At 42.3% G+C, this 24,950-nt stretch overlaps 1 protein-coding gene and 1 long non-coding RNA gene across 2 annotated transcripts in view; one reads left to right on the top strand and one right to left on the bottom strand.

The window, feature by feature from the left end:
• MET (MET proto-oncogene, receptor tyrosine kinase) overlaps positions 1 to 24,950 on the bottom strand; it is a 105,518-nt gene that overhangs the window by 73,605 nt on the left and 6,963 nt on the right. The window contains exon 2 of the mRNA XM_072146953.1: positions 3,230 to 4,435. Within this exon, the coding sequence (XP_072003054.1) occupies positions 3,230 to 4,420 (1,191 nt within the window). The 5' untranslated portion in view covers positions 4,421 to 4,435. The remainder of the gene's footprint in view (positions 1 to 3,229; positions 4,436 to 24,950) is intronic.
• LOC140126922 (uncharacterized) lies at positions 959 to 23,210 on the top strand. Its single transcript, XR_011854925.1, has 3 exons — positions 959 to 1,086; positions 4,092 to 4,158; positions 23,049 to 23,210. It is a non-coding gene; the product is annotated as an uncharacterized lncRNA (long non-coding RNA).

The raw sequence follows: 24,950 nt of genomic DNA, 5'->3' as shown, positions 1-24,950 counted from the left end.
TAAATCAGTTAAACACCTGTAGTCAGTGCCAAAGCGGATAGCCGTTGTGTGGTCCTGGATGTGTGGACCTGGTCCGGACTCGGTACCAGAACCCAGGACTGAACAGCATAGTCCACTCATCTCTATTCACCATCCCTATTTTTTCTTAAGTAGATCTTCTAACTATTCACCACCACTTTACTAGGCAATTCTTAAACCAATTTCCCATTTATTGCCTTCAATGCAACCTTATCCAGAGAAGAAGTGTGAGGATCTGCAGCAGTTTGGTAAACACATCTTACAAAGGAGTGCACCCAGTGAAAAAAGTTCAGGCACAATCCAGGCATGTTACTGCATTGTCACAGTCCTTTATCTTTTAACAACATACACAATTGTATTGATTAAAATGTTCTCCAGGGCGGGCTTCTACCTAACACTGTTTGCAGCTTTTTAGGGTCAAATCTGCTAGTAAACTCCAGCAAAGAAAATTCAGCAAAACACACCTCCAAGTCTCCACCAACACCTCTACTACCACTAAAATTACCGGTTACTTCTATTACGGAGAGCATGGGGTCAACTGATTCTAGCTCTTTGTTTAGAATGGGCTGCACTTATTAAAGGTTTAGTGTTGTGTGTTGCCTATCCACTTTTACCTATGATCAGATATTGATCAACAGTAGTTCCTGGACAACAAAAACTCCACCACAACCCTGCTTTTCACAATTGATCGGCCATGAGTTTAGGCAGCTTTTTGTCTGACTGATCCTTGACCTAGGTTTCTAACATAACTAACTGATTCTATTTTAATCCCATTTGAAGCTCTGTCCTGCAACACTTTACAACACAACTCCAAACAAAAACATTTCTTAGAGTGTTGCTTGGATTTCATGGTTACTTCACAAAGAATGCACTGATAACAATGAGCAGAGTTGTCACTGTGATGACTTCTCTCCGTCACCCCCTGCACTTTATGAGTAAATACAAGTACCTAAGGCATCCTGCTCCTTATTGTATAATCTCACTATCTTTACAATGAGGGAATATTCTTTTTGGATGAATACCTCAAGCTGACACTATTTTGGATAGATTGTCCTACAACAGAAATAGGTGATTTTACTTTTTGGGTTATCTATGAGGAGGCAAGGCCAATAGTCATGTGGCTTCTTAGTTCATCTAAGAGCACAATAAATACCCTTATCCCTTACAGAGGGGTCCAATTTCTCAAACAAAATGTTAGGTTTAAAAGTTCAAGCTAAACATAAATAAGCATCGGCTTCAACCTAATCCCTGCACTGAACCCATACACAGCTCTACAGGGATATGCATAGAAGTTTAGTTTATTTTGTAATTTGATTATTATGAATTATTTACATGTTATGAATATTTATCAGACTCATTGGATTTTCTGATAAAGTCCCATAAACTGCACTACAGAAATGTCTGATGAAGTTTAAGATTGTCTTTCCTAACTTTGCACTTACAATTACTTAATTTAGTATAAACTAGAAAATACACATCTTGGCATTTTGACTAATTCTCTTTGTATAGTGGTCTTAAACAAGTCCACAAGTCAAAAAAACACCAGAAAAAAGAAGAACAAGGTATTTTGGGCCAAAATTCTGGATTAATTTTGCCTAGTAAACCTCCCCATTAAGTTCAGTAAATGCCTCATCACCTTAACAACCAGTATGTTTTAAGTGAAAATGTCTAAGCACTTTTGGTAGATTTTTTAATGGCACAATTTTGGAGTTGTTAAAACTTATTGAAGGACTTTTATTACCCCCTGCTTTAAGGGACATTGGTGAAAAAATTGATTTGGAGTCCTTTTTGTTTGTTTTAAATTTATCAACAACTGTAAAACAACTGGAGACACGTTTTTATAGGTTTTTTTTAAATATAAAAAGGCTTTTTTTCAATTTTGTTATTGTTGACACATTGCAAGATCAGCAGTAATTTATATTGCTGTTGTTAACTCCGTTCCGTACCGTACCGTATACTGGCCGTATAAAAATATAGAGCATGTCCTATTTTCTCCCGTATTTCAGTTCCGTATGCCCTAGAAGTCCCGTATTTTATATGGGGACATATAAAATACGGGTTACATACGTGCTGCATACGGATGAAAAACATCATGTATATAAAGCCTGTAAATACGGGACTGGAGAAATCATACGGTCGTGTGAATGTAGCCTTAGTGTCATGGGTGCCCCTGCGACCCTTGTCTCGGTTCGCAGGCGCACCCGTGTACCGCTGTGTGCCCGCTGCGCTCGCCACAAGACTGACTTTGCCGGGATCCAGCGGTGTCTCCCGCAGCTCCTTGCGCGCGTTCCCGCAGCCTAGGGTGCTCGCGTCAGCTCTGTTAGATTTAAAGGGCCAGCACGCCAATAACTGCCACTGGCAATTTGCCCTTCCTGTTAAATTCCCAGCCCCTTCCTATGTTCCCTGACGGATTTTTGTGCCTCACAGCCTTAGAAAAAGCTTTGTTCCCATGTGCCTTGTGTTTATTGTGATTTCCCGTCATGACCCAGTTCTGTTCCTGACTACGCTCCTCTGCTGCTTGCCTTGACCTGTTGCTATGTCCCTGACTCTGATCCTATGCTGCCCGTCCTGACCTCCTGTCTGTCCCTGACTACAATTCTGTCTGACGTCTGTGTACCTCGCCTTGGCTGCCACTACAGACGAAGTCGCACCTGTGGAATGGCCTGGTGGTACCACACTACAGCAAGTCCAACCCACTTTGGGGTGGGCTGTGGTGAAAACCCGGTGCCACTTAGACTCCGGTCCCAGTTGTCGGCTTACATCATCGTCCACAGTGGTCCAGTGGGTCCACTATCCCTGGGGTCTGACAGTCAGTTTTCATTGGTAGTTTTTTTAAAGACTTTTACCTTTAATGTTAAATAGCATGCATCACATATAGGTTGTAACAGACATGCACATAACCATTACTTTCTTTTTTACAGCTTTTATTATTTCAGCAAGGGAACTTAAACATGCAATCATTTCATTTCTTCTATACTACTCATGGCACTCAAAATAGGTCAGGGGGTCTTCTTTAGGACTACATCTGCGACTGCAATTTGCAGTCTTTTTCTCCGACTAATAGATCCATATGATAAAATTCAATAATGCCTAATAATAGACAGTTAGGTTGTTAGGTTGATAGGTTAGATAAAGAATGTATTGTTTTCATAGTTTACATTACGCTGCATTATAAACCAGTATAAAGAGTAAGGCAACATATAAAACTTACTTTTTGGATGCATGCTTGGTAGTTGTCTCTTCCGTAGAAATGCTCCAGACACTGGCTGTTTTTTTCTGCACCATTGTCAAAAAAGTCATTGATCATGTTTATAGACATCGCACACAGAGCAGATCTGTTTGATGCTTCAGCAGAGTCTGAATGACTTTGTGCAAACACAGCATATAGGATATCTTCTGTTTCATTGAAGCCCAGCTCTTTTGCCAAGGTCTTACCTGCCTTACTTACATATGCAGCTTGTAAAATATTGAAATACTCCCGGTCAGCCAATCTCTTTCTGCGTTTTTCTGTATAAATACAAACTATGGGCATCTCAATATAAGAGCGCAGCTCTGGATCTGAAGAACAGAATCTAACAATTCTTGTGTGGTATGCTGGAGAAGTCAGCGATTCTTTTTGAACTGTTAAAAAGTAGATAAAATTTCCACTTTCAAATGTATGAACATATCGGATTGGATATGAATCTCTGAACTGGGGGAGGACATCTAGGTAGGAATTATCTGTCAGGAACTCGAAGCCATCTTGTGTCTCCTTTTGTCTCCTTACTGAAAGGGAATGAAGATTCGATTGTGACCTTGATACAGTATTACCTACATAAAATTTCACAAATCGATCCTTTACTGTCACCAGGATTTTGCTTCCCAGCTCACTGACAACACAGTCCTTACAGGTACCTGTGATGTTTATAACTGGAGTAGAATACAAACAATGGACATCACTGGATATGTCCCAAGGTTCCCTGGGGTTCAACATGTGCCGTTGACATGTCCCTTTGTTTATACTTCCACAACTTATAAGCTGATCATCATAGAAGTCTTCAAAAAGTAGTGCCATGTTGATATTGTCTTTCCAGGTGCCGTTTGATGCAGGTACCTTATGTAGACATCCTTCACATGGGGATCCACAGTTTCCATGGTCAGGTACAGGTCCAGTTTTGTATTCAGATACTTTAATAAGGTTTTCATTGAGCACATAGATTTTATTTATCGCTCCCACATATATATAGCCTTTGTGCTGGAGAAAATTTTGTATTGGTGTTTCGGTGGTAAACGACTTCAAGTTGTAGTTTAGATCCAGATTCATCTCTGACATCTGAGCTGCATCCTCACATTGTTCCAGGCTATTTTGTAGTAATCCAAAGAAGATTATTAATATTGAAGTAGCAGGAACATTTCTTAGCATCTTGAAGCAAAGTACCTGAACAAAAAAAAGGGAGAGTTAAATAAAAGATTACCAGAAAACAACAAAGAACAAAAACTATGAGCAAATGTCTGCATGACACAAAGAGGTCAAGAAATGTGTCACTATATGAAAATAGGTATCCTTGTATTTTGGTACAGTGATATACTTGGCTTTATCTCAATATTAAACAATTGTCGCCTGTGTCTCATGTGGTTTCAGTTCTAATTTTATCCCACATTGATTGGATTTACACAGATCACACTTTTCTTTTATCCTAAATTACAATGGTGGGGTTTGATGTGGCTTAGACTGATGACCAGTGTGACATTTCATACAGTATGAGGAGTTCAGTTGTGGCTTCACACAAGTGTGTGTGCTGAAAACATAGTGTGAGTCACTCATCATGTTGTTCTAGTGATGCTACATTACAGTTCTTAAGCATAAATTAATCACCCCGTGGAAGAGGAAAGGCAGATGTTATTTGCAAGGACAATTGTGAAGAAAAACACATATTCATAGCTCTACAACAACCCCCTGCCCTTCCACTGAAAGTATCCTATCAAAACAGTATATTGCTTACTAGAGAACAACAACCCAAGTGGTGACATTGGGGCACATTTATTATAAATCTCGGAACTTTCACACCTGGATTCATGTGATTACTCAGGGAACACTAGGGAAACTTATCTAAAACACGCTACTTTTGTCCATGAGCTCATTCCCATTCACATCATTTAAAGGGTTGTTTCTTGTACAGTAAGGGAATCTATGTTGCTACAATATGCTATTACTGTCTGATCAGTGTGCACCTGACTCCCAGGATCACCTTCAATAATCTGGTGAACAAACACGCATAAACTAAGTGCACCAGTTTTTCTTTTTAGTACACTCAGTTTAACCATTTAAAATGTAAGTGCACATTGGAACGTCCCTTTAGGTAAACGGTATTGTGTCATGGCGGACATAGTTCAGTCATGACACAATACTGGTGGACACGCATAACAAATACATGTGCTAGAAGTTTGCATATATATTTATATGCAAACTACGCCAGAATATTGGCACAAACACATTAACCCCTTATCACCGACACTAGTTTTCAGCTCAATGACCAGACTCGATTTTTCAAATCTGACAAGTCTCACGATAATTGGTTATAACTTCGGAACGCTTTAACATATCCCGGTGATTTTGAGAATGTTTTCTCGTGATACATTGTACTTCATGTTAGTTATAAAATTTAAGTGATAAGTTTTGCATTTCGTTCTGAAAAAAAGTGAAAATTTGGCAAAAGTTTGTAAAAATTCTTCATTTTCCAAGTTTGAAATGTTCTGGTTTCCAGACAAGATGTAAAACTACCCAAAAAGTTTGATAATTAACATTTACAGAATATCTGCTTTATGTTGGGATGATATTTTATGCTTCCGGTCATTTTTCTAGGATGTTATGAGGTGCAGAACTGTAGGTGCGATTTTTCTTATTTTCATGAAAATTGCCAAAACTCACATTTTGAGGGACAACTCAGCTTTCAAGTCATTTTGAGAGGCCTAAATAATAGTAACACCCCATAAATTACCTCACTATAGAAACTTCACCCCTCAACGTATGTAAAACAACTTCTATTAAGTCTATTAACCCTTTAAGTGTTTCACATGGGTTAAAAAATATGGACCTGCGATTTAGAAACTATTGAATTTTTTTGGAAAATACATTCATTTAGGCCAAAACTGAAATTTTAAGAATAAATTAAATGATGAAACGCACTGCAACGCTTGATGCCCAATTCCTCCCGAGTGTACTGATACCCCATATGTGGTGGTAAACTGCTGTACGGGCGCACGGCCGAGTATAGAATGAATGGAGGCGCCATTCACAGCAGATTTGTATTGTCACATTGTCCGACCTATAAATTTTTATTTTTTTAGGTAATACAAACATATGAGGGCTTATTTTTTATGGGATGAGATACAATGTATAGATAATTTATTTTGGGAGTCTAAAGCTTATTCTTGAGATTTTATTAACTATTTCAAGGGGGACACAAACAAAATCATCAATTTTTATTTTGGATTGTTAGCATTTTTTTTCCCCCCGCTCACCGTAATGTAAAAATAATACTTTATCTTTATTCTCTGGTTCACTACGATTGCGGTGATACCTCATTTATATAGTTTTTCTTATTTTTGCTTAATTTTCCTGAGCAAAACCAATATTGGAGAAAATCGCATTGTTTTTACTATTGACAACTTTTCAGGGCCATAACTTCTGTATTTTTCTGTTGTCAGATCTGGTTGAGGGCTTATTTTTTGCGAAAACAGTTGTTCTTTTCAGTCGTATCATATTAGGGAACGTAACTTTTTTTGATCACTTTTTAGAACATTTTTTGTGATGGTGTTTGATGAAAAATTGTATATTATGGGAAGTTTTCCGAGTTTTTTTTTTACGTAGTTCACCGAGCGGGTTCAATATTGATTTAGATTTATTGTACAGATTAATACGGACGCGGTGATACCAAATATGTATGTTTTTGTGTTTTATTTACTGTATATGCATTTTATGTGTTACTGGGGAGATTATGGGACTTTTATTTTATTTATTTATTTAATTATATTATAAAAAGTTTAAATTTTTTTTTTTTTAACTTTTTTACATTTTCCACATTTTGGCTTGAATAAGCGATCATCCAATCACTTATTCAAGCCTCTACACTGCAATACACTTGTATTGCAGTGTAAAGTGTAAGTAACTGAGCATACCGCGCATGCTCAGTTACTTACAGCCGGGTCCTGCCAGGAAGGCAGGACCCGGCGAGAAGAGGAGCCGACAGCCTCGGGTCACTGGTCGGAACCCGGGGCTGAGGCAGGAGGGATCGGATCCCCCGGTAAGCACACCGGGGGGGTCCGATCCACGGGGGACACACTTGCACGCCGCGGTCATGCTTGACCGCGGCGTGCAAGGGGTTAAACACCCGGGATCTGAGTTTTTCCGATCCCGGGTGTTAGTGCCGGGTCTGGGCTGTGATATCACAGCCCGACACCGGCACTAAACTGACCCGATGTCCCGAAATCTTCTTCTGACGAGGCGCCGTAGTAAGGTGTCGCGTCAGAAGAAGTACCCTTAATGACCGCCGTAGAATCCCGATAGGGCGGTCATTAAGGGGTTAATAAATGTGGGTCAATGTTTTTCTTACCTTGGTGACAAAACCAGCACAGAATATTCTATATGGTGATTTGTAACATTGTGGATAATCAAAGGCATATGTGACAAGGCAGCATAAGCTGTGTCCTTCTTGTAACCTTATTATCAATGTGTTCATATCATTAAGTTAACAGTAGTAACTTTTCCAGGAGTGATTGATGATATCATTGTTTACTACAAACGACACATGCAGTTTATTAATAATTGTTAGCAATGTTCAGTAATTGTGAGTTCAGGTGTAAGTGGTGTGCAGGCTCTCACCAGAAAGTTCTTTTATTAAAGGAAACCTAGCATTTGATTTGATGCATTATGAACAAACATACCTTGAGAATGCTGTAGCTACACTGCTGCAAAATCATATCTGGCTTAATTCCTGTGCTGAGTGGTTTTGCTTAAAAAAACAATTATAAAAAGCTGTATCCACAATACACACAGCTTTCTGAACAACCAAGACAGGAATAATCAACTGAGCTGGATCAATCATACACAGCAGGTGGGGGATGGTGCAGCAATTGATTATTCTGCCTGGCAAGGATAACAGTGATTACATCATTCTCTGATGCAGTGCATAACTAATGCGAAAGGAAAAGCATGGAGCCCAGGAAAAGGAGGGACAGAGCTTCATTATCATAATTTTATAATTGTTTTTTCAGCAAAACCAGCACAGGGATTAAACAAGATATGACTCTGCATCAGTTAAGCTACAGCATTCTCAAAGTATGTTTGGTAAATAATGCATCAAATCAAATGGTAGGTTTCCTTTAAACCTTATTTAGTACTTTAATCCTAGAAACATTGGATAATAAACAGTTTACTAAAGTGACAGTTGATGCATTATTAAAAAAGTGCATTATTATGGGATATGCATTTAAATAACATTTAGGCACTATTATACCAGACATGGAACATACTTTCATGCTTGTCTAGTATTGAAAGGTAAGAAGTCATGTATTCCATCCATTTGACAAGTAGGTCCTAGGGCTACAAGACCTGTGATTCTGATGTAGCTAAATACATTGTAACATAAACCTAAAGAGATGGGTGTCATTTTCCTCCCAGGGCCATATAGAATGCAGTGCATAGAATTTTAAAGAATATCTGTCTCTTTGATGATCTGGACAGATTTCTCATTATTTCTGTCCTCTTGAACTTTCCCAGGACATACTAAAAATGGGATTCCATATGAAAGTAATCTACTCTCAACAGGTGTTTCATAGTCCCAGTAAATCATGATATTTCCTCTCATTACCTTTCAATCCCTAAAGTTTAGAAGGGGAAGACAGATGAAGAACAATAAGGTCACAGGTCAGATATACATCAATGGAAGATAATGACTGTCATGCAGAGAGAGAAAAGAGAGCTGGCACATCCTAACCTATGCATACTGTAGTCTAATATGTGAATACGCAATATATAGTATTAACAATTAAGCCTAGCAGACTATGCATGTCTCTTGGTACTAGGCATTACAATTATTCTTTACATGTGTAAAATATATTTCCTATTATTTTGAAATTTAACATGTGTTATTCTTATTTTCTCTGATACCTGTATTTTAGGAAATTTTATTAGACCTTCATTCAAAATCAATAGTCCTACCAAAATGTCTGTGTTTGCCTGATATTTATCTAACACATATAGCTTGCGTTGCACACACATTTGCACTAATGTAGTCCTATGACTAGAGATGAGCGAGCACTAAAATGCTCGGGTACTCGTTATTCGAGACGAACTTTTCCCGATGCTCGAGTGCTCGTTTCGAGTAACGAGCCCCATTGAAGTCAATGGGAGACTCGAGCATTTTTCAAGGGGACCAAGGCTCTGCACAGGGAAGCTTGGCCAAACACCTGGGAACCTCAGAAAAGGATGGAAACACCACGGAAATGGACAGGAAACAGCAGGGGCAGCATGCATGGATGCCTCTGAGGCTGCATAATCGCACCATTATGCCAAAATTATGGGCAACAGCATGGCCATGACAGAGTGACAGAATGAAGCTAGATAGCATCTAAAACATCCAATAATTGACCCTGACACTATAGGGGACGGCATGCAGAGGCAGCGGCAGCAGGCTAGAGAGTGTCATGGCGACATACCCTAAATGGACTCAGGCTTCAAACCAATGGGTGGCAGAGAGGAACCAAAGGAGGTGAGCAAGAAGCGCTCAAATAATATCGGTACATGATAAAAGTTTGCCAGTATATTTTGTGGATTACACAGCAGGGTGGCGACAAAGTTAACATGGAAGCCATGAAAACAACCCAAAATTCTGCCTGACACAGCTCGTTTGATAAGGGGACCATGTATGGAGGCAGTGAACTAGTAGTAGATTAAAGGTGCTGCAGTTAAAACTATGTTAGTTGGACCTTGGCATGGAGCTGGCGCTCCGCTGCCAGGCAAGCTTTCGCCAATCCAAGCCCCTGTCTCTAGGCTACTCCCCAAACAGCACTTCTAAGAACCTTTTGTATAAGATCAAGTGTAGTAGCGTTCTTATAAGTTTGGGATATGGCGGGTGAGGGGAATGTAAACAGATGCGCAAGAAGCGCTGAAATAATATCGGTAAATGATAAAAGTTTGCCAGTATATTTTGTGGATTACACAGCAGGGTGGCGACAAAGTTAACAAGTTTGATGTGGAATGCCCTGTAATAGCTCTTGGGCGGTGTGCCTTTTATCGCCTAGGCTCAGCAGTTTGAGCACCGCCTGCTGTCGCTTAGCGACGGCCCTGCTGCTGTGCCTAGAGCTACCGACTAATGGCGCCATGCCCACGGATGGTAATTCGGAGGAGGAGGAGGAGGTGGAGGAGGGGTGGGAGGAGGAAGAGGTATAGTAGGCCTTTTTTAGACCTGGACCGAGGTAGGCCCCGCAATCCTCTGCGTCGGCAGTATATGACCAGCCCCAGGGTCAGACTCGGTCCCAGCCTGCACCAAGTTAAGTGTAGTAGCGTTCTTATAAGTTTGGGATATGGCGGGTGAAGGGAATGTAAATAGATGCGCAAGAAGCGCATGATGCGCATGGAGCTGGCGCTCCGCTGCCAGGCGAGCTTTCGCCAATCCAAGCCCCTGTCTCTAGGCTACTCCCCAAACAGCACTTCTAAGAACCTTTTGTATAAGATCAAGTGTAGTAGCGTTCTTATAAGTTTGGGATATGGCGGTGAGGGGAATGTAAACAGATGCGCAAGAAGCGCATGATGCGCATGGAGCTGGCGCTCCGCTGCCAGGCGAGCTTTCGCCAATCCAAGCCCCTGTCTCTTGGCTACTCCCCAAACAGCACTTCTAAGAACCTTTTGTATAAGATCAAGTGTAGTAGCGTTCTTATAAGTTTGGGATATGGCGGTGAGGGGAATGTAAACAGATGCGCAAGAAGCGCATGATGCGCATGGAGCTGGCGCTCCGCTGCCAGGCGAGCTTTCGCCAATCCAAGCCCCTGTCTCTAGGCTACTCCCCAAACAGCACTCCTAAGAACCTTTTGTATAAGATCAAGTGTAGTAGCGTTCTTATAAGTTTGGGATATGGCGGGTGAGGGGAATGTAAACAGATGCGCAAGAAGCGCATGATGCGCATGGAGCTGGCGCTCCGCTGCCAGGCGAGCTTTCGCCAATCCAAGCCCCTGTCTCTAGGCCACTCCCCAAACAGCACTTCTAAGAACCTTTTGTATAAGATCAAGTGTAGTAGCGTTCTTATAAGTTTGGGATATGGCGGTGAGGGGAATGTAAACAGATGCGCAAGAAGCGCATGATACGCATGGAGCTGGCGCTCCGCTGCCAGGCGGGCTTTCGCCAATCCAAGCCCCTGTCTCTTGGCTACTCCCCAAACAGCACTTCTAAGAACCTTTTGTATAAGATCAAGTGTAGTAGCGTTCTTATAAGTTTGGGATATGGCGGTGAGGGGAATGTAAACAGATGCGCAAGAAGCGCATGATGCGCATGGAGCTGGCGCTCCGCTGCCAGGCGAGCTTTCGCCAATCCAAGCCCCTGTCTCTAGGCTACTCCCCAAACAGCACTCCTAAGAACCTTTTGTATAAGATCAAGTGTAGTAGCGTTCTTATAAGTTTGGGATATGGCGGGTGAGGGGAATGTAAACAGATGCGCAAGAAGCGCATGATGCGCATGGAGCTGGCGCTCCGCTGCCAGGCGAGCTTTCGCCAATCCAAGCCCCTGTCTCTAGGCCACTCCCCAAACAGCACTTCTAAGAACCTTTTGTATAAGATCAAGTGTAGTAGCGTTCTTATAAGTTTGGGATATGGCGGGTGAGGGGAATGTAAACAGATGCGCAAGAAGCGCATGATGCGCATGGAGCTGGCGCTCCGCTGCCAGGCGAGCTTTCGCCAATCCAATCCCCTGTCTCTAGGCTACTCCCCAAACAGCACTTCTAAGAACCTTTTGTATAAGATCAAGTGTAGTAGCGTTCTTATAAGTTTAGGATATGGCGGGTGAGGGGAATGTAAACAGATGCGCAAGAAGCGCATGATGCGCATGGAGCTGGTGCTCCGCTGCCAGGCGAGCTTTCGCCAATCCAAGCCCCTGTCTCTAGGCCACTCCCCAAACAGCACTTCTAAGAACCTTTTGTATAAGATCAAGTGTAGTAGCGTTCTTATAAGTTTGGGATATGGCGGGTGAGGGGAATGTAAACAGATGCGCAAGAAGCGCATGATGCGCATGGAGCTGGCGCTCCGCTGCCAGGCGAGCTTTCGCCAATCCAAGCCCCTGTCTCTAGGCTACTCCCCAAACAGCACTTCTAAGAACCTTTTGTATAAGATCAAGTGTAGTAGCGTTCTTATAAGTTTAGGATATGGCGGGTGAGGGGAATGTAAACAGATGCGCAAGAAGCGCATGATGCGCATGGAGCTGGCGCTCCGCTGCCAGGCGAGCTTTCGCCAATCCAAGCCCCTGTCTCTAGGCTACTCCCCAAACAGCACTTCTAAGAACCTTTTGTATAAGATCAAGTGTAGTAGCGTTCTTATAAGTTTAGGATATGGCGGGTGAGGGGAATGTAAACAGATGCGCAAGAAGCGCTGAAATAATATCCGTAAATGGTAAAAGTTTGCCAGTGTATTTTGTGGATAACACAGCAGGGTGGCGACAAGGTTAACAACTTTGATGTGGAATCCATGAAAACAACCCAAATTTCGGCCTGACACACCTCGTTTGATAAAGGGACGATGTATGGAGGCAGCTATATAAACGACTTTTGGAGGTAGCAATGGAGACAACGTGTGGAGGCTGCTATGGAGACAATTCAATTTGGATAGTGCCTGTATGTGGCAGTCCAAAAAAGTTTTCAAACCAGAGGAGCAGGTAGGTGGCCCTCCAGAAAAATGGAATAGATTGAGTGCCTGTATGTGGCAGTCCAAAAAAGTTTTCAAACCAGAGGAGCAGGTAGGTGGCCCTCCAGAAAAATGGAATAGATTGAGTGCCTGTATGTGGCAGTCCAAAAAAGTTTTCAAACCAGAGGAGCAGGTAGGTGGCCCTCCAGAAAAATGGAATAGATTGAGTGCCTGTATGTGGCAGTCCAAAAAAGTTTTCAAACCAGAGGAGCAGGTAGGTGGCCCTCCAGAAAAATGGAATAGATTGAGTGCCTGTATGTGGCAGTCCAAAAAATTGTTTAAAACAGAGGACCGGGTCGGTGGCCCTCCAGAAAAATTAAATGCATAAAGTACTATAGGTAGAGCCAGTGGGCCCTGTCAAAAAATAGCCAGTTTCCTCTGCTTTACTGTACAAAGAGCAGGAGAAGGAGGAAAATGAGGAGGAGGAGGAGGAGTGGATAAATTATTCAGGTTGAGCTTCCTTCACCTGCTGGAGATTGGAAATTAGGAGAAATCCATGCTTTATTCATCTTGATAAGCGTCAGCCTGTCAGCGCTGTCAGTCGACAGGCGTGTACGCTTATCGGTGATGATGCCACCAGCTGCACTGAAAACCCGCTCGGACAAGACGCTAGCGGCAGGGCAGGCAAGAACCTCCAAGGCGTACAGCGCCAGTTCGTGCCACATGTCCAGCTTTGAAACCCAGTAGTTGTAGGGAGCTGTGTGATCATTTAGGACGATGGTATGGTCAGCTACGTACTCCCTCACCATCTTTCTGTAAAGATCAGCCCTACTCTGCCGAGACTGGGGACAGGTGACTGTGTCTTGCTGGGGTGACATAAAGCTGGCAAAAGCCTTGTAAAGCGTACCCTTGCCAGTGCTGGACAAGCTGCCTGCTCGCCTACTCTCCCTCGCTACTTGTCCCGCAGCACTACGCACTCTGCCGCTAGCGCTGTCAGAAGGGAAATACTGTTTCAGCTTGTGCACCAGGGCCTGCTGGTATTCATGCATTCTCACACTCCTTTCCTCTCCAGGGATGAGAGTGGAAAGATTTTGCTTGTACCGTGGGTCCAGGAGAGTGAACACCCAGTAATCGGTGCTGGAATAAATTCTTTGAACGCGAGGGTCACGGGATAGGCAGCCTAGCATGAAATCTGCCATATGCGCCAGAGTACCAACGCGTAAGAATTCGCTCCCCTCACTGGCCTGACTGTCCATTTCCTCCTCCTCCAACTCCTCCAATTCCTCTTCTTCTGCCCATACACGCTCAACAGTGAAGGACTCAACAATGGTCCCCTCTTGTGTCTCGCCAACATTCTCCTCCTCTTCCTCCTCCACCTCCACCTCCTCCGATATGCGCTGAGAAACAGACCTAAGGGTGCTTTGGCTATCAACAAGGGAATCTTCTTCCCCCGTCTCTTGTGAGGAGCGCAAAGCTTCCGACTTCATGCTGACCAGAGAGTTTTTCAACAGGCCAAGCAGCGGGATGGTGAGGCTGATGATGGCGGCATCGCCACTGACCATCTGTGTTGACTCCTCAAAGTTACTCAGCACCTGACAGATATCAGACATCCACGTCCACTCCTCATTGTAGACTTGAGGAAGCTGACTGACCTGACTACCAGTTCTGGTGGAAATTGACATCTGGCAGTCTACAATCGCTCGGCGCTGCTGGTAAACTCTGGATAACATGGTCAGTGTTGAATTCCACCTCGTGGGCACGTCGCACAACAGTCGGTGAGCAGGCAGTTGGAGGCGGCGCTGCGCTGCCCTGAGAGTGGCAGCATCTGTGCTGGACTTCCTGAAATGCGCACAGATGCGGCGCACCTTCGTGAGCAAATCAGACAGATTGGGGTATGTCTTGAGGAAACGCTGAACTATCAGATTTAACACATGGGCCAGGCATGGCACATGTGTCAGTCTGCCGAGTTGCAGAGCCGCCACCAGGTTACGGCCGTTGTCACACACAACCATGCCTGGCTTCAGGTTCAGCGGTGCCAGCCACAGATCAGTCTGCGCCGTGATGCCCTGTAATAGTTCTTGGGCGGTGTGCCTTTTATCGCCTAGGCTCAGCAGTTTGAGCACCGCCTGCTGTCGCTTAGCGACGGCACTGCTGCTGTGCCTAGAGCTACCGACTGATGGCGCCATGCCCACGGATGGTCGTTCGGAGGAGGAGGTGGAGGAGTGGTGGGAGGAGGAGGAGGCATAGTAGGCCTCAAACACCTGGACCGAGGTAGGCCCCGCAATCCTCGGCGTCGGCAGTATATGACCAGCCGCAGGGTCACACTCGGTCCCAGCCTCCACCAAGTTAACCCAATGTGCCGTCAGAGATATATAGTGGCCCTGCCCGGCAGCACTCGTCCACGTGTCCGTGGTCAGGTGGACCTTGTCAGAAACGGCGTTGGTCAGGGCACGGATTATGTTGTCTGACACGTGCTGGTGCAGGGCTGGGACGGCACATCGGGAAAAGTAGTGGCGGCTGGGGACCGAATACCGAGGGGCGGCCGCCGCCATGAGGCTGCGAAAGGCCTCGGTCTCTACTAGCCTATAGGGCAGCATCTCCAGGCTTAGCAATCTGGAGATGTGCACATTAAGGGCTTGGGCGTGCGGGTGGGTTGCACTATATTTGCGTTTCCGCTCCAGCGTCTGGGGTATGGAGAGCTGAACGCTGGTGGATGCTGTGGAGGATCGTGGAGGCGACGATGGGGTTTTTGTGGCAGGGTCCTGGGCAGGGGGCTGACTATCAGCTGACACAGGGGAAGGAGCAGTGGTGTGCACGGCCGGAGGTGAACGCGCTTGTTGCCACTGAGTGGGGTGTTTAGCATTCATATGCCTGCGCATACTGGTGGTAGTTAAGCTAGTAGTGGTGGAACCCCTGCTGATCCTGGTTTGGCAAATGTGGCACACCACAGTCCGTCGGTCATCCGGTGTTTCCTTAAAGAACCTCCAGACTTCTGAAAATCTAGCCCTCGCCGCAGGAGCCCTTGCCACGGGAGCTTCACTAGTTGACACATTTGGCGCTGATGCACCAGCTCTGGCCCTGCCTCTCCGTCTGGCCCCACCACTGCCTCTTCCAACCTGTTCTGGTCGAGGACTCTCCTCCGTCTCAGAAGCACTGTGTTCACCCGGCCTCTCAACCCAGCTTGGGTCTGTCACCTCATCATCCTCCGATCCCTCAGTCTGCTCCCCCCTCGGACTTCCTGCCCTGACAACAACTTCCCCACTGTCTGACAACCGTGTCTCCTCATCGTCGGACACCTCTTTACACACTTCTTCCAGTACGTCAACAAGGTCATCATCACCCACAGACTGCGACTGGTGGAAAACCTGGGCATCGGAAAATTGCTCATCAGCAACCGGACAAGTGGTCTGTGACTGTGGGAATGGTCCAGAAAACAGTTCCTCAGAGTATGCCGGTTCAAATGGCAAATTTTGCTGGGAGGGGGCAGACTGGGGGGGAGGAGGCTGAGGTGCAGGAGCTGGAGGAGTGCCGATTTCGGTGACATGGGTGGACTGCGTGGAAGACTGACTGGTGGACAAATTGCTCGAAGCATTGTCGGCAATCCACGACATCACCTGTTCGCACTGTTCTGGCCTCAACAGTGCTCTACCACGATTCCCAGTAACTTCAGACATGAACCTAGGGAGTGTAGCTCTGCGGCATTCCCCTGCTCCCTCATAAGCAGGTGGTGTCTCACCCCGCCCAGGACCACGGCCTCTGACCCCTGCAGTAGTTGGACGCCCACGTCCCCGCCCTCGTCCTCTACCCCTAGTCCTCGGGTTAAACATTTTGAAAATGAGAGTTATAACTTGAATTTTTTTTTTAACTTTTTTTTTTTTGTTTTTTTTTTTGTGTTTTTTAGTTTTTAAAACCAAACGATGCTATCCTATTGCTATGGCTATTTTATAGCCAAGTATGAAAGCACACTGCTATGCCAGATGAGATGACGCTGAGTTATGAAAAAAATAAACGTAAAATAAAAAAGGAAATGGCAGACTGTGCCTAATTGAAATACAACCCCGGGCCCTAATAAATTTTCCCACTTCGGTCTTTGCGATGGATATGTGCGTCACTAAAACACAGTGGTCGCAAGTCTGACTCCAAATTGCTCACAATTTACTAGTAGATGCACTGCAACAACTACAGCCACCAGCAGATCAACCAGAAATCAAATATATATAACGCTACTGTAGGCGTAATTAAGCCGTTTGTATTCTCCTATGGCTATTTTCTAGCCAAGTATTACAGCACACTACTATGCCAGATGAGATGACGCTGAGTTATGAAAAAAATAAACGTAAAATAAAAAAGGAAATGGCAGACTGTGCCTAATTGAAATACAACCCCGGGCCCTAATAAATTTTCCCACTTCGGTCTTTGCGATGGATATGTGCGTCACTAAAACACAGTGGTCGCAAGTCTGACTCCAAATTGCTCACAATTTACTAGTAGATGCACTGCAACAACTACAGCCACCAGCAGATCAACCAGAAATCAAATATATATAACGCTACTGTAGGCGTAATTAAGCCGTTTGTATTCTCCTATGGCTATTTTCTAGCCAAGTATTACAGCACACTACTATGCCAGATGAGATGACGCTGAGTTATGAAAAAAATAAACGTAAAATAAAAAAGGAAATGGCAGACTGTGCCTAATTGAAATACAACCCCGGGCCCTAATAAATTTTCCCACTTCGGTCTTTGCGATGGATATGTGCGTCACTAAAACACAGTGGTCGCAAGTCTGACTCCAAATTGCTCACAATTTACTAGTAGATGCACTGCAACAACTACAGCCACCAGCAGATCAACCAGAAATCAAATATATATAACGCTACTGTAGGCGTAATTAAGCCGTTTGTATTCTCCTATGGCTATTTTCTAGCCAAGTATTACAGCACACTACTATGCCAGATGAGATGACGCTGAGTTATGAAAAAAATAAACGTAAAATAAAAAAGGAAATGGCAGACTGTGCCTAATTGAAATACAACCCCGGGCCCTAATAAATTTTCCCACTTCGGTCTTTGCGATGGATATGTGCGTCACTAAAACACAGTGGTCGCAAGTCTGACTCCAAATTGCTCACAATTTACTAGTAGATGCACTGCAACAACTACAGCCACCAGCAGATCAACCAGAAAACAAATATATATAACACTACTGTAGGCGTAATTAAGCCGTTTGTATTCTCCTATGGCTATTTTCTAGCCAAGTATTACAGCACACTACTATGCCAGATGAGATGACACTGAGTTATTAAAACAATAAACGTAAAATAAAAAGAAACTGGCAGACTGTGCCTAATTCTACTCAAACCCCTAATAAATTTTCCCACTTTGGTGTTTGAGGTGGATATGTGTGTCACTAAGAGCTAAACACAACGGTAGCAAGTCCCCCTGCTAATTCCTCACAATATGGTACTAGCTGCAAATGAAAAAAAAAAAAAAATTATAACGTTATTGTAGCCCTAAGAAGGGCCGTTGGGTTCTTTTAGAAGCACTCCTGCCTAACAGTAAGCTAATAGAACACCCTAACGCTTTCCCTGACCAGCAGCAGCTCTCTCCCTAGCGGCATCCAGACAGAGAATGATCCGAGCAGCGCGGGCAGCGGCTAGTCTATCCCAGGGTCACCTGATCTGGCCAGCCAACCACTGCTATCTACGTGTAAGGGTACCACGTCATGCTGGGTGGAGTGCAGAGTCTCCTGGCTTGTGATTGGCTCTGTTTCTGGCCGCCAAAAAGCAAAACGGCGGGAGCTGCCATTTTCTCGAGCGGGCGAAATACTCGTCCGAGCAACGAGCAGTTACGAGTACACTAATGCTCGATCGAGCATCAAGCTCGGACGAGTATGTTCGCTCATCTCTACCTATGACCTCTGCATGAGACCTAAAGCTACACTAAGGTGCATCTAGAACACAATTGCATTGTTTGCAGCTGATTGCTGTGCAGTAAGGCTGGTAAATTATTGAAAAATACATTCAAATATATAGATATTACATCACACAAATCTATTTGTTTAATAAATAAGTTGGCAATGAGTTTGTGTATAACGTTACTTTTGCTTAGCTTCAAAGTATCCTTCTTCCTTTGTGATTTGCCAAGCTTTCTGCTTTTATTAGTTTTCCACTAACCAGTTTTAATGTCAGTTGTGCTCCATGTTTGCTATCCAAAGTTCCTGTAACTGGATGTTCTTGTTTACTTAGCAGACTACTGTTTAGATAGAAGTTACCTTGTGGGGAAGTTAGAGATTAAAGGATATTTGTTAGCAAAGCTTTTATTTTCTTCTTTTTCATACCTTTGCATTTTTCATCACATCTCTGTATAGAGATGTGAGATTTCTTTTGCTATATAATAGGAATTTTATTTTGTTTAAAAACTGTTCATCAGGTAACACAATTCATTTTATGTGCTCCCAATATTAGTAACATATTTTGGTTATGTAATATATTACAGACAGGGGAAAAAGTCACCACATATTTTCATAATAAATTAACCTCATTGTTGCAACCCAAAAACATGTTATTCTTCAACAATTTATGCATTTTCAGATCACAAATAATAGGAACAATTCTAACAGTATCATCTAAATGTAATATCACAGTTATTCTATGGTATATTAAAGGAGGAGTCTTGTAGTGTTACACTACCTTTGGAGTGCGGTGAAATGTATGGCTGTTGAACAGATATATGATTTAAAGGGATCATGTCATCAGCCTTTTCCTCTCTAAACTATCATCTCCCTCAGGTAGGGAATGAAATATCCTCTCTAGAGTTTCCTATTTTATGTTAAACTACGCCCATTTACCTACAAACGAAATAATAAAAAGTGATATGCAAATGCACCCAACTCATTTACCTTATTTTATATATCACAATCTTGGAATCTGTATGTTATTATTTAGACCCAGATTGAAGGAAGGAGGTTCTCATACTATGATTTATTGCCGAAAAAACCTTTATGCTCATGCACATAACAGTGCTCTGTGCAAGGGTGTACACTGTGTTAGGAGCTGACTGTAACAAGCTGAGTTTGATTCAAGATCTAAATATCTATGATGGCAGGTTTGGTCACATACAAGAAGATGTCTTCACAAACAAACAACATTTGAAACAACTATTCTCAAATCCTCTAGTAAAACGGTGTTCACTCTTGCTTAATAGAGGTATAATCCATCCCTTTACTATGTGATAAAGGAAGAACCAATCACCTCCAGCAGGGTTTTCCAACCTGCTAAGTTATCTGGACACAGTGAGGGGAATTTATTAACGGACTTGCGCCACAATTCTGGCCTACACCACATTTATCAAGGCTTTTTAGTCCTGTTTTTATGCATTTTCCGACTTAACCTATTTGAATGTTCCGTGCGCCAGTTGTGTTGCAGAGTTTAGACCACTTTAAAGTAAGTCTTAACTGGAAACCGACAGTCTTATCCTGCACCAGATTCATTAACACAGTGATAAATCTGGCGCAGAAGATGACCTGGGTTTTCCTCCACTAAGTTGATGGAACCTGGGACACATTGATAAATCCCCCCCCCCCCCAGTGGGCCACTTTTACTAAGCAGTCTGTGGCAGCATTCTGGCATAGACTGCACATAAATACATGTGCAAACTGGTTGCACATGTATTTATGAAGTGTTTCTGCCAGTATTGTGTCACAGCTGCACTATGCATGCCGCAACACTACTATTCTGTGCACGTAAATAGGTGTACTGGTGTGCTTTTGCAACGTTCACCACATTTATGTCAGAATTCCAACATAATTGTGGCGCTCTGGTCTTCATGAATCAGGTGCACTATGCACAATAGTGAGGCAAGCTGCACGTAGTGGGCCGGTCAGTAATCGATCAGTATTTTGCATCTGCAGTAGTACGGAAAACTAGGAGTGGATCCTACACAGAAAAAAATCTATAATGGATGTATATATGTTACATGTTTTGGATCATTTTTGATTTCGGCTTACAAATATTGATGCAAAATCCTGATCAAATACGTAAGGCGATACCGTGTGTGCAGTGAATCCTCATGAATTATGACTATACAAATTGCCACATCTGTTTGTAAATGTATGCAGCATTTCATGGACAAGTGGCCATCTTAATGCTCAGGCATCTAATTTGAAGCTAATCTGAACATATCCCAGCACAATGTCCTGACACATTTGTGTTGCTATTGTTGTATAGCTCCATTTTCTACTTTATTTATCTTTATTTTATTTATTATTACGGTACTTATTTTATCTGGTTGCTGTTTTTCCAATTACGAGCAAAATAAATATAAATCATCTTTCCAAGTTCTTGAGGAGCGTGAATAATAGCTTGTCAGATAATTAACATCTTCAATAATCTGAAAAGAGGCAAAGTGATTCATCACTGTAATGCATTCATTGAAATTCCTTCACTCTCTATTGTGTTGGATGATGCAGTCTTTCTTCTCAATTGATCTCAAGTAAATCTAGGATGAAATGTTTGATGAGGTTACAGAACACCAAGCGGTGTATACAATGATTTATATTTAAATGAATAGCAAATATTATCTACCTAGAACAGCTTGGAAATTGAAACAACTTTTCATAGGTTAATTAAAATTTGCATGCATTATAAGAGCAAACAGGTAACATATTAGTGATTGCTGTATGCTGCTTCACATCAGCAGATTCATCTGACCCTACTTGCCAGCCAAGGCTAAATTATGCAAGTGTCTAAAAGTGCAAAAGTGCTCTTTGATGTATTTATGAAACATAGGGGTATTCCTAATACATAAACAGAAAAGAAATAAATATTTAATTTATAATAATTTGGTATAAGAGTTTCTTAAGGCCATGCTCATTAGTGATTGTTTTCTAAAAATAGGGTCTGACTGGAGATGCACAAATGTTTTCCACATTGCCTGTACTTTCTGCTACATATCCTCTAAAGTTTTGATAATGATATGACATCTCATGTCCAGCCACCAGTAATCCTCAACTCCATACCTTGTACTTTTTGATTTGACAAAGGGTACATCTTTTATTATTGTATCAATGAGGCAACATGTGTACTACCTGTACTTTCTACTACATATCATCCATAGCCTCATCCACTGCAGCTGCAATTAAAGTTATCATTAGAGTTACCCCCTCTTTGAGCGCAAAACCTAGAAGGCGAGTATATTCCACCTACTTCCATTCAACATTTGACCAAACCATACTACTCTATGGAGCACTGTGTGTTCTTTTATCTATTATCAAAACTTTGGCACAAAATTCCGGCACAAGGACATGAACTTAGACTATGCAGTCTAAACATGTACCAAACTCATCATCTAGCATCAGCCAACGGGATGAATAGAGTGCTTTTATCATAGTGAATCCTTTATGTAGTGCAAAATGTTGGTGGGTGGTGTCTGTTGATGGATGACAACTTTAGTGCATCTTTAGACCGTCTAGTCTAAATTTCTACAATCAATTGCATTGCTTCCAAAAATCATGGCAATCTTTTACCACACCTTTCTTTGGACAAGCCACACCCCTAAGCCACTACTTTTTAATGACAGCTGACAGCTGACAATGACAGCTGGCACATTTTGATGAGTAAATCTTCCCCTAAAAGTTATTTCCTGATATCTTATTGTTGTCATAAATCATGTCACATTGATATATGGTCTTTTGAATGACCTGAAACTATTAAACACTATTTCTCAATAATAAATCTTGTACCATGTTTTGTGTGTGTATCAGATGAATCTGGGCGTTATGCTCAAAAAGGGACACGCTTCAATTATGCCCAGTTTGGGAAATGTTAATGGCTGGTACAACTAAAGCTTTCTTTCAGTCAAATAAATCAAGAATCCGTTTAATAAGATTGAATTTGAGAAGAATAATATTGTGCCTGCATGTAAGAGAAAGCAACAGGGGGTACATTATGTCTACCAGAGCTCAAACCAGAAAGAATCTGATTCAAAATGACTTGTCAAGCTGGTAGCAACAATGTCTCATAGGAGACAGCAGCACAACATATCTGCATAAGAAAATCCCCTGCTGTTTCCTTCTGTATAATCACAAGCGTTTCTGCTGCATAAAATGAATTTTAATAAATGTCGTCCATTGTGAGATGTGGGCTGATTTCAAAATGTATCATTACAGGTCACAAACCTGAGGCAGAATTGATGGGAATGACATATCTGCAGAATTTCCAGGCATCACAGCAAGATGATATTGACATAAATGTGACACTAAAAGCAAGCCTAGCCCCGGATGAAAACTGCTGAAGAAGAGACATTCACGCTGATATTATGTGCTGTTGAAAGGACAAATTAAAAGTACTATAAAAGCCTGGTCATAATGTCCTATATTATTTCGCTCACAGCAATGGCCAGTATTATGGCATTCAAGAAACTATGCCTGTCTGTTAGCTATGTTACATTCTGCCAGTCTCTTTATATTCTTAGTATTTGATGGAAAATAACTGCTGAGGGGTTAAAGGACATGGAGGACAAAAATATCTTCATATACAATTGTTTTGTACATTTAAGTCTTTATGACTTTTTGTTAATTGTTTTGATCGGTCACTATTTCCCTTTTTTAAGACCACTAAAATGGATGGTTCTTTGAAGTCACATGGCATGATAACATACTATTTGTTTTTAGCCAGTAATCAGATTGGTATGGAACAGTGTTCTATAAGGATTGCATCATTTTAATATATAGGCATGAGTAAAAAGATAAAAAAATGTATGCAATACAGGTCTTGGTAAACTACACCTTAAAGGTAGTATATATATATGCACATTGTTTAACTGACATGATGTGTGGTGTGTAATGTGTGGGATGTCAGGGATAGAGTAGGCTTTCTTAGGTTAAATAATTTAGGGTGAAAGTTACCACTGCAAATATTATCCAATTAAATATTAATTTTTTTTTTTACTATAGCTCCCATTTTTATTTTACTACAACTTTAGCAGCCAAAATATATACCTAGTTAAATATTAACAGCAGGTGTGTCAGCCATGAAAAGCTTATGAGAAGGATTGTTCTAGTTTACATACTTTTGATCTTTGGGTAACGGTTGGAGTCCATTGTGTGATTCGTTTCAAAGGACAGAAAGTAGAAAACACATAGCACAATTAATACAATAAGTAAACCATGCCTCCAAGCTCTCCTGTTCTGTAAAATTGGTCAAAATACAAGCAAAACATAAAGATGGCTTTTCTTGACAGTTTTGTGATTAATCCTGGGAAGCACAGGTGTAGGAGGTATCAGTAAAAAGCTATGCATGCCAACATTTGGAAGTTACTGATGATCATTGTCCAAGTACAATATCAGACAAATAATTTATAGTTCAGAAAAAAAAGCTCACTCATTTTGCATCTATTTTGCTTAGGCCCAAACCAAGAGTTTTTTTTAACGATGTATACTTGTGTAAAATGTGCTAAACATCAAAAGGTAACTTTTATGGCAGTTTATTGCTTTGGTATTATTCTCCACTAGAGATGTTTCTGCTTAGGTTTGGGTTCAGCCTGCCCGAACCAGATATATTCCTGGATTGGCCAATCCAGCAATATGTCCGGGTCATGCAGGCCAAATGTAAATGGTAATATAGGTATATATTTTTCAGGACTTCTGTGCCACATCAGTTACGTAAAAGCCCTGAAATAAACGCAAATGCTAGGTCTTCTGATTATTTTCCCCAATCCGCCACCTTCACTCTAGGTGGTGGGTACAGTCATCGAGGAGGGGGCCGACGCAGCACGTTTTTGCCCCTGTGTATTCGCTGCAGTCGGCATATTTTCATATGTGCAAAGTCACCTGCTGCGTTTATTTCTACGCAGGCACTGCACTGTATAACCAACAAATAGTGCAACTTAATGTGGGAAGCACCATTGCATAAGCAGAAGCAATTGTACCTCGCACGTGTAGATTGCATTACAATAGGAATGGCAGGTACTTATGATCTATTGTCAGATTTATTATAGTCTGGAATCCCCTAAAATAATAACCCAACATAATATTAAAGGGGTATATCTAGCTGTTCTACTTTTATGATAA

The sequence above is a fragment of the Engystomops pustulosus genome, chromosome 4, assembly GCF_040894005.1.
Source record: "Engystomops pustulosus chromosome 4, aEngPut4.maternal, whole genome shotgun sequence".
Taxonomy (NCBI): domain Eukaryota; kingdom Metazoa; phylum Chordata; class Amphibia; order Anura; family Leptodactylidae; genus Engystomops; species Engystomops pustulosus.
This window is presented reverse-complemented; position numbering and strand designations above follow the sequence as displayed.